At 41.4% G+C, this 12,920-nt stretch overlaps 1 protein-coding gene across 2 annotated transcripts in view; it reads right to left on the reverse strand.

Annotated features, from left to right (window-relative positions):
• The window catches only part of LOC124138723 (AP-1 complex subunit beta-1-like), a 30,198-nt gene that overhangs the window by 13,300 nt on the left and 3,978 nt on the right, over positions 1-12,920 (reverse strand). For both annotated transcript variants that reach the window (XM_046505559.2, XM_046505558.2), the window contains exons 2-11: positions 10,395-10,455; positions 9,248-9,353; positions 7,730-7,865; positions 6,089-6,334; positions 4,088-4,212; positions 3,493-3,561; positions 3,278-3,344; positions 1,983-2,137; positions 1,087-1,227; positions 323-488 (exon numbers count right to left, since the gene is read on the reverse strand). In XM_046505559.2, coding sequence (XP_046361515.1) covers positions 323-488; positions 1,087-1,227; positions 1,983-2,137; positions 3,278-3,344; positions 3,493-3,561; positions 4,088-4,212; positions 6,089-6,334; positions 7,730-7,865; positions 9,248-9,353; positions 10,395-10,431 — 1,248 coding nt within the window. In that variant the 5' untranslated portion in view covers positions 10,432-10,455. The remainder of the gene's footprint in view (positions 1-322; positions 489-1,086; positions 1,228-1,982; positions 2,138-3,277; positions 3,345-3,492; positions 3,562-4,087; positions 4,213-6,088; positions 6,335-7,729; positions 7,866-9,247; positions 9,354-10,394; positions 10,456-12,920) is intronic.

The raw sequence follows: 12,920 nt of genomic DNA on the forward strand, positions 1-12,920 counted from the left end.
CGATTATGTTTCTAGGTTTGCCAGCACCATACCCGTGCTGGGTTTCACGGTTTGGGTTTTGACTTTGGGTTTCACCAAAGTGATAAATGTCTGAGACGTGAATCACTTTAGGCTTTCCTCCCATATTAACCTGACACGCCATAACTTGATCATGTGGACTAGAGTTAAAAGCGGCGTTAAAACCAACACTTATTCCACCACATAATCCCAACGCTAATCATAATCCACTGAATCTTACATGTACATGATGTTCAATCATATCATTTCCATAATTCTTGTCTCAAGTGACAACATGTTGTTAACGTCCTGTTCTGCTACTGACCTTTATAACGACGATGGCCTCCTGCACCACGTAGTTGACCTTTGTCTGGATGAGGTCAAGGAGCGTGCTCACACAGCGCTCAGCTGCCTGCTCCACTTTGATGGCACAACGCCCGATGGCTCGCACAGACTTCCTCACAAAGTCCACGTCTACCTCTGTGGCATACCTGTCAAGCAACATCCCAGCATCAGGTCATACTTCCAACACAACTACATGTAATCAGTGTGAAATAATTCTAAACGCCAACAAGACAGTAAGGCATGTGACCCATAAATGTTGCCTGCCCATCTTGAAAGATTGTAAAGACTTGACGAAGAACATATTGAAAAGTTGTGAACAATATGAGACAAATCGCGTCTTGATTCAGCAGAAATAATACAAACAATTACTTGAAAATCTACAAGGAGTCAAGATAAACCTGAATATGTGAGTAGTCTTAAAATTATCTGCCAGACAGTCCGGAAGGTAGTGGAAAATTTCATGCAGCCCGACAGAAGTTACCAGCCACAGGCAGTCAGTTATTACAGACACTGCATGTAACCCATTTCTAATCCTCCCCTTTATCAAGGTTCCCCCCAGAGTCTGACCGATCATCGTGTGTGTATCACTGAAACCCACTGCCCGATACCCGTTAATATTAGTCATCACAAACCACAAGCCTGAGACACTGGGGACTGATTATGTCAAAGAGTCCCCCCCCCTCCTCCCCTAGAGTCTGACCGATCAATGTGTGAGTATCTAAGACTACAGAAGGGTGAACCTACTCCTTGAGTTCTGCCAGGACCTGCGCGATGTTGCCCTGGTTTGTCAGCCTGATCATGATGTCCAGTTTCTCCAGCTTGACGTAGATCGGGTCATTGTACTTGACGAAGAACACCTTCATCTCATTCTTCAAGATGTCACCCCTGCAATAAATCCACACGGACATCAGGGACAGAAGTGTACTTCATTGCAAGTGTGCCACCGGGCACTCACAAACATGTTAAGGACAGCCTTTGGAAGATAATCAGCACTCTTAATACAAGGACTTGTACAGGAGCTTGTGTAATGTCATCATGGTAAAAGCAAACATATATATAAACACTGGTGTAATTGAGATGGAACTGTTTCTAGCACCTTGACAAACCAATCAGAATTCCACTCAAGAGTCACATGATACAAATTCAATCTAGGAGTTCGAGCTAAAGGCCCTTGACAGGCAAATTGGGAAAATTTGTCACTTTGTTCACAACTGGGAATTGTTTAAGAGTTCTTATTTTCCTAACTTCAGAGGTATTTTAACATTGAATTTTAACATAGCATTCAACGCAATATGTAAAACTAAGCATTAAAGCCCCTTCCTCTGTATTGGTCCTGCTATCAGTGATATACATGACACCTTACAAAGCCGTACATCAGTCATAACAATAACAGTATGAACTGGGAAATGCTTAATACCAATTTGGGAAATTTTACTGACACGGGCTGCGGACTTGGGGCTGAATATCAGGTCCTGAACAGGCCTTGATAAATCCTTGCAATCTCAAGGCAGTTTCTGTCCAAGTAAAGGTTACCAGTTTTCTTAAACTAAGACTTTCTTGACAACTGTGATCTAATATTTTCACTGTTTTGAAGTTACATAACCCACACTTGCAATCCATTGGAAGCTGAAGCCACTCACCTCTTCTGCACAATGAGGTTGATGTTTCTGAGGGCGACGTATTGTATCTCGGGCTCCGCAGACAGGAGGGTGACCAGGGGTGGGGACAACTTCTTCACCAGCAGCGTCACGTAGTCACTGTTGGGGTCCAGCATCTCGATATACTTCATGATGACCTGCATCAAAACAGACATGTCTCAATGGTCCCACAACGTAACGGGCAGTCGCGTAGCCTAGTGGTTCAGACGTTCCTCATGCCAAGGTCCAGGGTAAAATCCCGACATGGGTACAATGTGTGAAGCCCATTTATGGTGTCCCTCACCATGACATTGCTGGAATATTGCTATAAGCGGAGTAAAACCCAATACACAACACTTAATACAATCTACATCCACCATACATTCAGTGATTTTGCAAGTCACACCAATATTATTGCACTTATAATGCGACATGCGTGCAAGCTTGCATGCTAGTCAGGACTAACGCCGATTTTATAATTTAACATGAATACCCCACTCAGACACAGTATACTGACTCCGAACCGACCAGTCCTTGTTTCAACCCCTTAATGCCGAGTCCAGGCAGGGGAACAACAAGTGCCGTCTTTTAACGTCTTTTGGGTATGATGCGGCCAGGGACTGAACCATGGACCTTCCGCTCTCTGGGCAGACGAGATTTTGCAAGAGACAAATGGCACTGGGACACTGTCATGAGTTTTGATGGAACATTCTTCTGTAGCATTACCAACTTAGAAACAAAATCCTTTGAACATATTGAATGACAGTGAGTCTACATGGTCAACACTGTGTAACATGTATAAACTATAATTAAATTCTATCTAATATATTGACCAATACATGACATAACACATAGCTGTTAGCAAATACGTTTTAGCTTTACAAAACGTTTTTAATTTCATATAATCAAACTAAATACACATGTGTAACATTTATTTCACTGAGACAAGAGGTGAGGTGAAATGGGGTTTAATGTCATGTTCAAGATAATTTCACTTATATTGCATGTGTAAATATGTGTGGCTGTTTGTGCTTGTCCAGGCTGAGATACCATGCAGCAGTTTAACATGTATACCCCACTCAGTATACAGACTCCCTGCTGATGAGACCTTAGTTTATCCCCTTAATGCCAAGCACCAGGCAGGGTAACAACAAATACCATCTTTTAGAGTCTATTGGTATGATTTGGCCAGGGATTGAACCACCGACCTACGGCTCCCCGGACAGTTGTTCTATCCACTAGACCACGGAGGCGGTTTACGACATGAGAGAAACTGTTTGGAAGAGTAAGGTCCTTACCTTGACTGCTGACAGAACCACAGCTGCATTGGCGTGAGCCAGGCGGGGAGACACTCGCTCACACACACTGTCAAGTAAAACAGGGAATGCTTACTTTTCTCATGAACAACCATTTAAAATACAAAATATTAAATGATAATTGTAACAACACTCTTAAACTTTTGTAATTTGATATAAAAGCAGGAGAAATAGTGAAGTCATGAGGCTGCCCTCACCTCTGGGCCTCCTTGTCGTCATTGGGTGTGTAGTTGGAGATAGAATCCAGGATAAACACCTGGCCCCACCTGGAACAAAAGACAATACTTTCTTAAACACCTGTGGTGAAACCCATCTGAGATAACTGGCGACAAACATATATGTGAAATCGAATTTCAGGTCAGAGTACAATTCAACATCTTTATCAGGGTATGATTCAATATCTTTAACAGGTATGATTCAATATCTTTATCAGGGTATGATTCAATATATTTATCAGGGTATGATTCAATATCTTTATCAGGTATGATTCAATATCTTTATCAGGAAATTCAATATCTTTATCAGGTATGATTCAATATCTTTATCAGGTATGATTCAATAACTTTATCAGGGTATGATTCAATATCTTTATCAGGAAATTCAATATCTTTATCAGGTATGATTCAATATCTTTATCAGGTATGATTCAACATCGATCTTTATCAGGTATGATTCAATATCTTTATCAGGGTATGATGGCATTATTAATAAAATAACGTCATATTCAAATTTTGACAATTGGTTTCAGCTGACTTGTTGGAGGAATCTGCCCACATAAGACTGACAACGTACTCTGTGCACTCGTTGAGAGCTGTGAGGAGCTTGTTGATGGTGCCAGAGTTCATCTCAAGCACCTGCTGAGCCGAGGGCGAGGCATCCAGGATCTCGGAGATTGCTGCCACAGCGTTAGCTACAACCTGGCAGAACAACACCACCAGTCAGTTATGAAAAGTCCCATTTTCATTTTTCATCACATCAAATTAAAAGAAGCATGATTTGTGTTAAATTTTACAATAAGTTGTATATTTAAAATAATTATTCCATATTACACAATGCATTTCTTCCCTCTTCTTTCGATCCTATGTAAAAACATGCTTTTACAAAGTTTCAAGCTTCAAAAGAACAAATCACCCCAAGATATCCCAGCATCACCATGGCCACCCCCCAAACCAATGGATCACACACAATAACCCTCTGCACTGCGACGTTCACGACCTGATACGTTAGTCAGACATAACAGCATGAAATCGGGTATAATATGCGTTGTATGTTTTCAAGTATGACATCCTTACATGAACAACCGCGTAGCTGTAAAGAACAATCGATACAGTATTTGACTCATAAATGATCCGGAAGGGGTCCCATTTTTCACGGTGAACATACCTCAACACCACCTTGCTGAAATCTTCATAAGACAAATGGCAATATATTCAGATTCAAAACAAAAATGCCCAAAACTAGTCTGAGAACACACACCCTAACACTAATTCTTTTAATATTATGACAATCCCAAAACACAAATGCTATAATCATTATTCTACCATGAATTTGGAATTTACTCGATTCTGACTGGTCAATCAGAGGCTATTAAATCACAATAAACCCCCTCTGATTGAAACAGCTGGTTTGACGGCCGCATCACCGCGGAAGCTAATATTCATAGAATAGTACTTTTTTCAGTCATTGTCGGTAGGCATAATTAAATAATTATATCTACAATTACAGGTTACAAAATGCACAGATGCGGTTACTACAATATTCAAAGGATGTGTGGCAATACATTTCGTGCATAAAACATGATAGCAATCTACAAAGGGAATGTATTTACGTTTTGGAGACAATAAACAATATGACGTCATAATGGTGACGTGCGATGTAGAGCGAAAGCCTTGCAAAGCTTGCTTTGTTTTCTTTAGGGATTCCCAACTCATGTTAGCTCACCAAGTTGCCGTGCTTATATGCTTTCAATGCCTGTCATACGTTCGAGTGAAGTATTATGGAGTAAACAAACTGCTTGAGTATATACAGCGCCATATTGTGTTCGGTGATTCCGTAATTCAGATTCGATCAGATCAAAACATTCGACTCAACTCATGCCGCTTCACTCAGTATATTTGCTAACACCAAAGAGTTCGCGTTTTATTTTGTCATGGTAGAATGGAGATAAACATACTGTGTTTTCAATGTAGAGCTAGGTTACCTGTAGATTTAACCGCGCTAAATTTAACATTTGAAACCTCACGCTGCGCGTTCGGTTCCAAATTCAATTTAGCGGGGTTAAATCTACAGGTAACCTAGCTCTACATTGAAAACACAGTATGTTTATCTCCTAATTATCTTCATGTAGACTTAAAAAGAGGAATGCAATAAACTTCAGGTAGATTACACAAATGCTATTAATGTGACATATCATATTTGCCATATTAAGCCCCCTGCTCGAATAAGCCCCCTCCTTTCTTCTGAGTAATCTTCTGAGACCTATGTTTAAGTAATCTTTATAAGGGAAGCCATATCAGACAGAAAATTTACATGACAGGCCGTCTGTATTTTCCCAATTTTTTTTTACAGAAAACTGCAGTTTAGAAGGGGCATATAAATGCCTCGTAACTAATATCAAAATAAACTTTAGTCCCATCAACTTTTTAATTAAGTTTATTCGCTACCACTCAATCTCACAAAAAAACTGTAACCTGTTGTGTATAGTTTTAATAAGCACCCCCCACCCCTGGTACATTTGCTCAGGGCTCATATTACGGCCAATACGGCACTGAACAATGTTCTGCAGTGTCCTACCATGGGGTTGGAGTCTGAGAGGAGGTCGCGGAGGAGGTCAAGGAAGCCCTGGTCCTCCACAAGCTGGGCGTTGATGTCATGGAGCTTGGCGACGCACACTGCAGCGGTCTTCCTCACGTAGGGGTCCTCGTCCTTCAGACACTTGCGCAGCGGCTCACACAGGTACTCCGTGATCTTGTCCACCCGGATACACCCCATAGTCCGCACAGCCAGGGCTCGGATCAGAGGGTTGGAGTCTTCACAGTCCTGGAGGGACAAAGGAGAATACACTCTTTGTTGTCTAGCGCCACACTCGGCAATATATCTGCCATAAAACGGCGGCTTTAACACACTAATTAACACACAAACAGGTGATTGATATTGTGAGCAATGATCCACACTATCAACCATGTCCACCATTAAGTTGCCTTGTACAATCAGCCCAGGCAGGGCTCGACCTAGCTATATAAAACATGCATTCTCTAATTGAATAGAGCAACCAAATATTTCGGTCTATTTTGCATTTTTTTTTAAATAATCAAATTTGTATGTCACCGATGCCTACTTTACTAGACAACAACGATCTGTGTACACACTTAATGCCTCTAAGCTTTATGTAGCACACTACTTCACTAGTCCCTGTGTTGTATAATTTGTCATACTTTCTTTGGCTTGACATCATCAACTTGTGGGTAAGGTTATGTGCACAAGTTGTGTCGTTAATTTATGTAAAATCATGACACAGTCATCTGAGATTTGAGATTTTATCTAAATCTATGTTTCAACAATTATAAATCTATGGGACCAAGGTGCAACCTGGTTTTGTCCGGAGCAACTCATCTTCCCGAGGCAAGAGAGCCAACTGACTTTAAAAGTCCAGTTTCCACCCTTGCCGAACTAGGCTGGAATTCCTTGGCTCGATCGCAGCGCCACCAGTGGCTATTATGAGTTATGCCGCATATATGCCTCTCCTATAGACCAATTAGAATCCACCTCTCGTATGACTTGCATTTGCTTCAATCTAAATGGCGACGCCCAGTCAAGACGATCTTATCGATAATCAAGATCTATTGTGATAAAATGGGTCTTACATCGCGAAATGCATCAAATCACGTGAACACCTTGATTAAAAACATGAAAAGATTTGGAAAATATCTGTTGACAACAAGTTGGCGGTGCAAATGATTTGCAAATCATGAAAAGATTTGGAAAATATCTGCTGACAACAAGTTGGCAGCGCAAATGATTTGCAAATCGTGCAATCGACCGAAATCTGCACAACAGTTTACGAACCAGATTTTGATTTCGTTGCGCGATTGAGATTGGACTATGCATAGATTCGTTAGTCCAGCCAAAACGTAACTCCATAATACCAGCCTAGTTCGGCAAGGGTGGAAACTGGACTTTTATAGTCAGTTATCTCTCTTGCCTCGGGAAGATGGGAGCAACTAGGTTTTCATGTCAACATGCACCTGGTGCAAGTTAAATCAAGTTCCTTAAATCGAGGCATTCAGGTTGCTGGGAAACAGGGTGCCACTGATAATCAAGTACAGCACACCATTATTATACCAAAACATTTTACATCTTCCGAATCCTATCCCGCAATGATTACCAGTCAGATAGGTTGTAGGAACCTGTAGATGTCGGGGAAAGTGAGAGTACCTTGACGAACGTGTTGACGGCCATGATGGCCATGTCGGGCTGACTCTTGGCGTAGTTCATCAAGTACAGGTACACCAGCTTCTTCAGCTCCAGGTTGTCGGTCTGCATACAGTTCACAACATCCGGGAACAGAGCACTGAAACATTACCCTCTCCATCACCGGCTGCATACATAGTTACATGGATATTGGAATTAATCTACAAGGATACCTTGTGCAGAGCTCCAGATAACTTTTTGAGCAAATGAGTTTTTACTCTAGGGTTTTTATTTTAATTGGGTTATTACATTTTTCATTGGGTAACCAATATTTTTTCACTCATCTATTCATCACTCTAATTTTTCCCCAAATTAGTGAACATTTTAAGATTTAAAATAAATGATATAATGTTCTAAATATATCGGCTTGACTCGGAAAGTAAGCTCCTTTGTATGCATGCTGAAAAAGCTTCATTGGGTATATACGCGAGCTGTTTTTATACATTTGAGTTTTTCATTTAATGCATGCGTTTCTGCACACAAGTTAATTGAAAGTATTTGGGTTTTGAAAATTTGGGGGGGGGGGGGGTATTTTACGCAAATATGCTGCTTATCTGTTGCTCTGCTTGTGGATTACAAGAGAAATATAGAACTCAGATGCTAACTGTTAAAATCTATTTCCTCTTGGGTGGTAGGGTACATTTTACTCAATATTTGCTTTCCTTGATCTTCCCTCAGATACCATGCTTGGACAATCATAAAGTAATGTTTTGTTTGTCAGTCTTACATAGCATGTCAGAAGAGTTAGTTATATTGCTCTCAACAACAATCTACATTTTTTAACTGTTGTTCACCGCTGCACTCAGCAATATTCCAGCTATTGATGGCAGCCTGTAAATAATAGTGAGGTGAAATCGGGTTTAATGTCGCATTCACAATAAATGCATGCATATAGCGACTGCTTGTACTAGTATGGACTAATGCCGGTTTTATAGCGCCACAGCTTTAATATGGAAACCCCACTCAGACCATCAGTTCATCAGTCCTTGTTTTAATGCTAGGCAGGGAAATAACAAGTCCCATCTTTTAACATCTTTTGGTATGACGTGGCCAGGATCCGAACCCCGACCTTCCACTCTCCGGACAGATGCTCTAAACACTCGATGAGTCTGGACCAGACAAACCAGTGATTTATGAGCAACACCCCACTCTGTCAGGGTTCAGTGACATGTAATCAACCAGTCACCGAGCCACACTACCAGATTTTGTTTGTTTCTTGTTTAACGCTGCACTCAGCAATATTCCAGCTATATGATGATGCTCTGTAAATAATCCATTCTGGACCAGACAATCCAGTGATTGACATAATGAGCATCAATCTAAGCAGTTGGGATAGTTAGTTGCCTCTTACGACAGCATAGTTGCCTTTACCGACAAGCATTGGTTGCTGAAGACCTATTCTACCGAATCTTCATCGGTCAGACCCACGTAGTCATCTATTACGACAAGCATACGTTGCTGGAGATTTAGTATGAGTCCTACCTGACATCCTTGCCCACCGTCATGCTGGCGATGACTTTCTTCACTGCCTCCTTCTTCTTCTCCTTCTTGTCGGAGTTGAGCTCGGCCTTCAGCTCAAATATTTCACCTGTCACACAAGCAATATTGTAAAACATTAGGGCTGCAACGAATACACTATGAGACGAATACGATTCATATCATGAATATAGGGTAACAAATACGAATATTTATTCACCAATACAATAACAAGTCAGCAGTTGATGTATAATTTATTCAATTCTGTGAAAAATAACAACATAAACTATTTGATATGGTTGGATAACTATTAATATATTATACATTTATATACTCCATTTATCCAGGTACTAGTATCTGCTCAAATACGACAATGACCGGTGACCACAATACTGTCAAATTATATATATGAGTGTTGTCTTTAAAGAAGTCTCTGCATATAATATGTTCTTATGGATATTTTTAGGGGCTACAGGGTATGTAGATGCACATGACTGCATATTCGTAAATATTCGATTCTTGTGACCTTGAATAACGAATTCAATTCATGAATGGATACGGTTCGATTCACCGAATACGCGAGTGAATCGTAACAGCCCTATAAAATATGTCTTCATATCTATCTTCTTCGAGGACATATCTGATTTACAGGTGGGTAAAAGGATGTAACGAGTGTCATGAATAAATTAGTATCATATCATACATTTATACACTGCAGGTATCTAGGTACTAGTATCTGCTCAAATGCGGTTTTAATTGTTCCCCGACCAGTGGATGTGTTTGTATTCCAGTTATCATTCTCAACTCCCTGGGGGTATACAACCCTAGCTGCCTACAGGCGCTAGAGTGTTTTTACATCCACCTCACATATCGGGTACCCATTCCCTGCTGGGTGAACAGAGGTGCATTTGTACTAACGTACATATGAACGTATTCGTGTTTCCACTGTACACTAGAGGTAGTGTGAAACTGTAAAGACCTGTAAATATTGTTGGTCTCAAAGCTGAATAACAACCCAGTCACTAGCTGGATACAATCTCAGCACCTGGCGCTTGCTTGCCTGGCGCTTTTGACTGCTTGCCCACTTGCTTTTTGAGAAAATCTACAGAATTCTGATAATTTCACACAGACAACAGAAAAACATATTTGTTACCTTTTTTGGTGGTGGTGAAATATTTGGAATCAGTCATCTTGGAGGTTTTTCACTGGTATACCTTGAGAGAGAAGAGAGAATACATATAACTAGACCAGCTTGCAGGATCTGTGTCACATCCACTTACTATTACCCCCTACATACAGATGACAAAGTATGGCTTATTGGTCAAAAGTTTGGCAGTCCACACTTTTGTTAATTTCTTTTTATGCCACATTGAACAATACTTTGATCAGCTATAACATGATGTGGAACAGTTCAATGTCAGAGGAAAGCCTAAGTTGGCACAGATCTGTCAATGTCATAGATATTCACTAAGGAGAAACCCAAGGATCAGGATGAATCTTGGAATGAAACCAACAAACAGCAGAGCCTGGCACTGTTAAGGGAAGTAACTGTACAGAGAATAACTGTCTTAAATACCTTGACCACAAATGCTCACTCCCATTGTTTTCTTGACTGTTGTTCTTGTAATGCAGTATTGATTGAGTCAGTGAGTATGCTTTTACGCCGCTTTTAGCAATATTCCAGTAATGTCATGGCGGGGGACACCAAAAATGGGCTTCAAGACATTGTACACATGAGGGGACTTGAACCTGGGTCTTCGGAGTGACGAGCGAACGCTTTAACCACTAGGCTACCCCACCACCCTTGCAGTTTTGAGAGATGCAGTATACTGACTCTGAGCCGACCAGTCCTTGTTTTAGACCCTTAATGCCGAGCGCCAGACAGGGTAACAACAAGTACCATCTGCACTCAGCAATATTCCAGCGGTCTGTAAATAATCGAGTCTAGACCAGACAATCCAATGATTGACATCATGAGCATTGATCCATGCAATTAGGATACAATGACATGCATCAACCAAGTCAGCAAGTATGACCACCCGATCCCGTTAGTTGTCTCTTATGACAAGCATAGTCGCCTTTTACGGCAAGCATGGTTTGCGGAAGACCTATTCTACCCCGGATCTTCACGGGACATCTGGATTGGAATTGTCATACTGTTGAATTAGATGCATTCCAGCATAAACAAAACATGCAGCTCTTTACTATTCCGCGATGCACAGCATTATCCAGCATGCACTCTTTATCAGACAAACAGAAACAACAATTTGTTTAAATTTTGGGTTGAGAAATATCGACTCATCCGCCAATTAGGGTACTTTCTGTATTCTGATGTTGGCTAGAGTCCATTACTGTATGTACAGAAATGTACCAGGGGTACACATGTGTAGTACCTGTGCCGACAATGACCCCTGCAGCCAAGATAAGTTTGAACATATGTTCATACTGTCTTGTATTATGAAAAACAACAAAAGGACTTCTTGATAATTGACCTGGAGCCAAATACAAGCTCTGAGACAGGGATGTATATATACCTGGAGCCAAATGCAAGCTCTGAGACAGGGATGTATATATAGCTGGAGCCAAATACAAGCTCTGAGACAGGGATGTATATATACCTGGAGCCAAATACAAGCTCTGAGACAGGGATGTATATATACCTGGAGCCAAATGCAAGCTCTGAGACAGGGATGTATATATACCTGGAGCCAAATACAAGCTCTGAGACAGGGATGTATATATAGCTGGAGCCAAATACAAGCTCTGAGACAGGCCCCGTCAGGGATGTATATATACCTGGAGCCAAATACAAGCTCTGAGACAGGCCCCGTCAGGGATGTATATATACCTGGAGCCAAATGCAAGCTCTGAGACAGGGATGTATATATACCTGGAGCCAAATGCAAGCTCTGAGACAGGGATGTATATATAGCTGGAGCCAAATACAAGCTCTGAGACAGGCCCCGTCAGGGATGTATATATACCTGGAGCCAAATACAAGCTCTGAGACAGGGATGTATATATAGCTGGAGCCAAATACAAGCTCTGAGACAGGGATGTATATATAGCTGGAGCCAAATACAAGCTCTGAGACAGGCCCCGTCAGGGATGTATATATACCTGGAGCCAAATACAAGCTCTGAGACAGGCCCCGTCAGGGATGTATATATAGCTGGAGCCAAATACAAGCTCTGAGACAGGCCCCGTCAGGGATGTATATATACCTGGAGCCAAATACAAGCTCTGAGACAGGCCCCGTCAGGGATGTATATATAGCTGGAGCCAAATACAAGCTCTGAGACAGGCCCCGTCAGGGATGTATATATACCTGGAGCCAAATACAAGCTCTGAGACAGGGATGTATATATAGCTGGAGCCAAATACAAGCTCTGAGACAGGCCCCGTCAGGGATGTATATATACCTGGAGCCAAATACAAGCTCTGAGACAGGCCCCGTCAGGGATGTATATATACCTGGAGCCAAATACAAGCTCTGAGACAGGGATGTATATATAGCTGGAGCCAAATACAAGCTCTGAGACAGGCCCCGTCAGGGATGTATATATACCTGGAGCCAAATACAAGCTCTGAGACAGGGATGTATATATACCTGGAGCCAAATACAAGCTCTGAGACAGGCCCCGTCAGGGATGTATATATACCTGGAGCCAAATACAAG

Source organism: Haliotis rufescens, unplaced genomic scaffold (assembly GCF_023055435.1).
Source record: "Haliotis rufescens isolate VD_foot unplaced genomic scaffold, xgHalRufe1.0.p SCAF_15, whole genome shotgun sequence".
Lineage (NCBI taxonomy): Eukaryota > Metazoa > Mollusca > Gastropoda > Lepetellida > Haliotidae > Haliotis > Haliotis rufescens.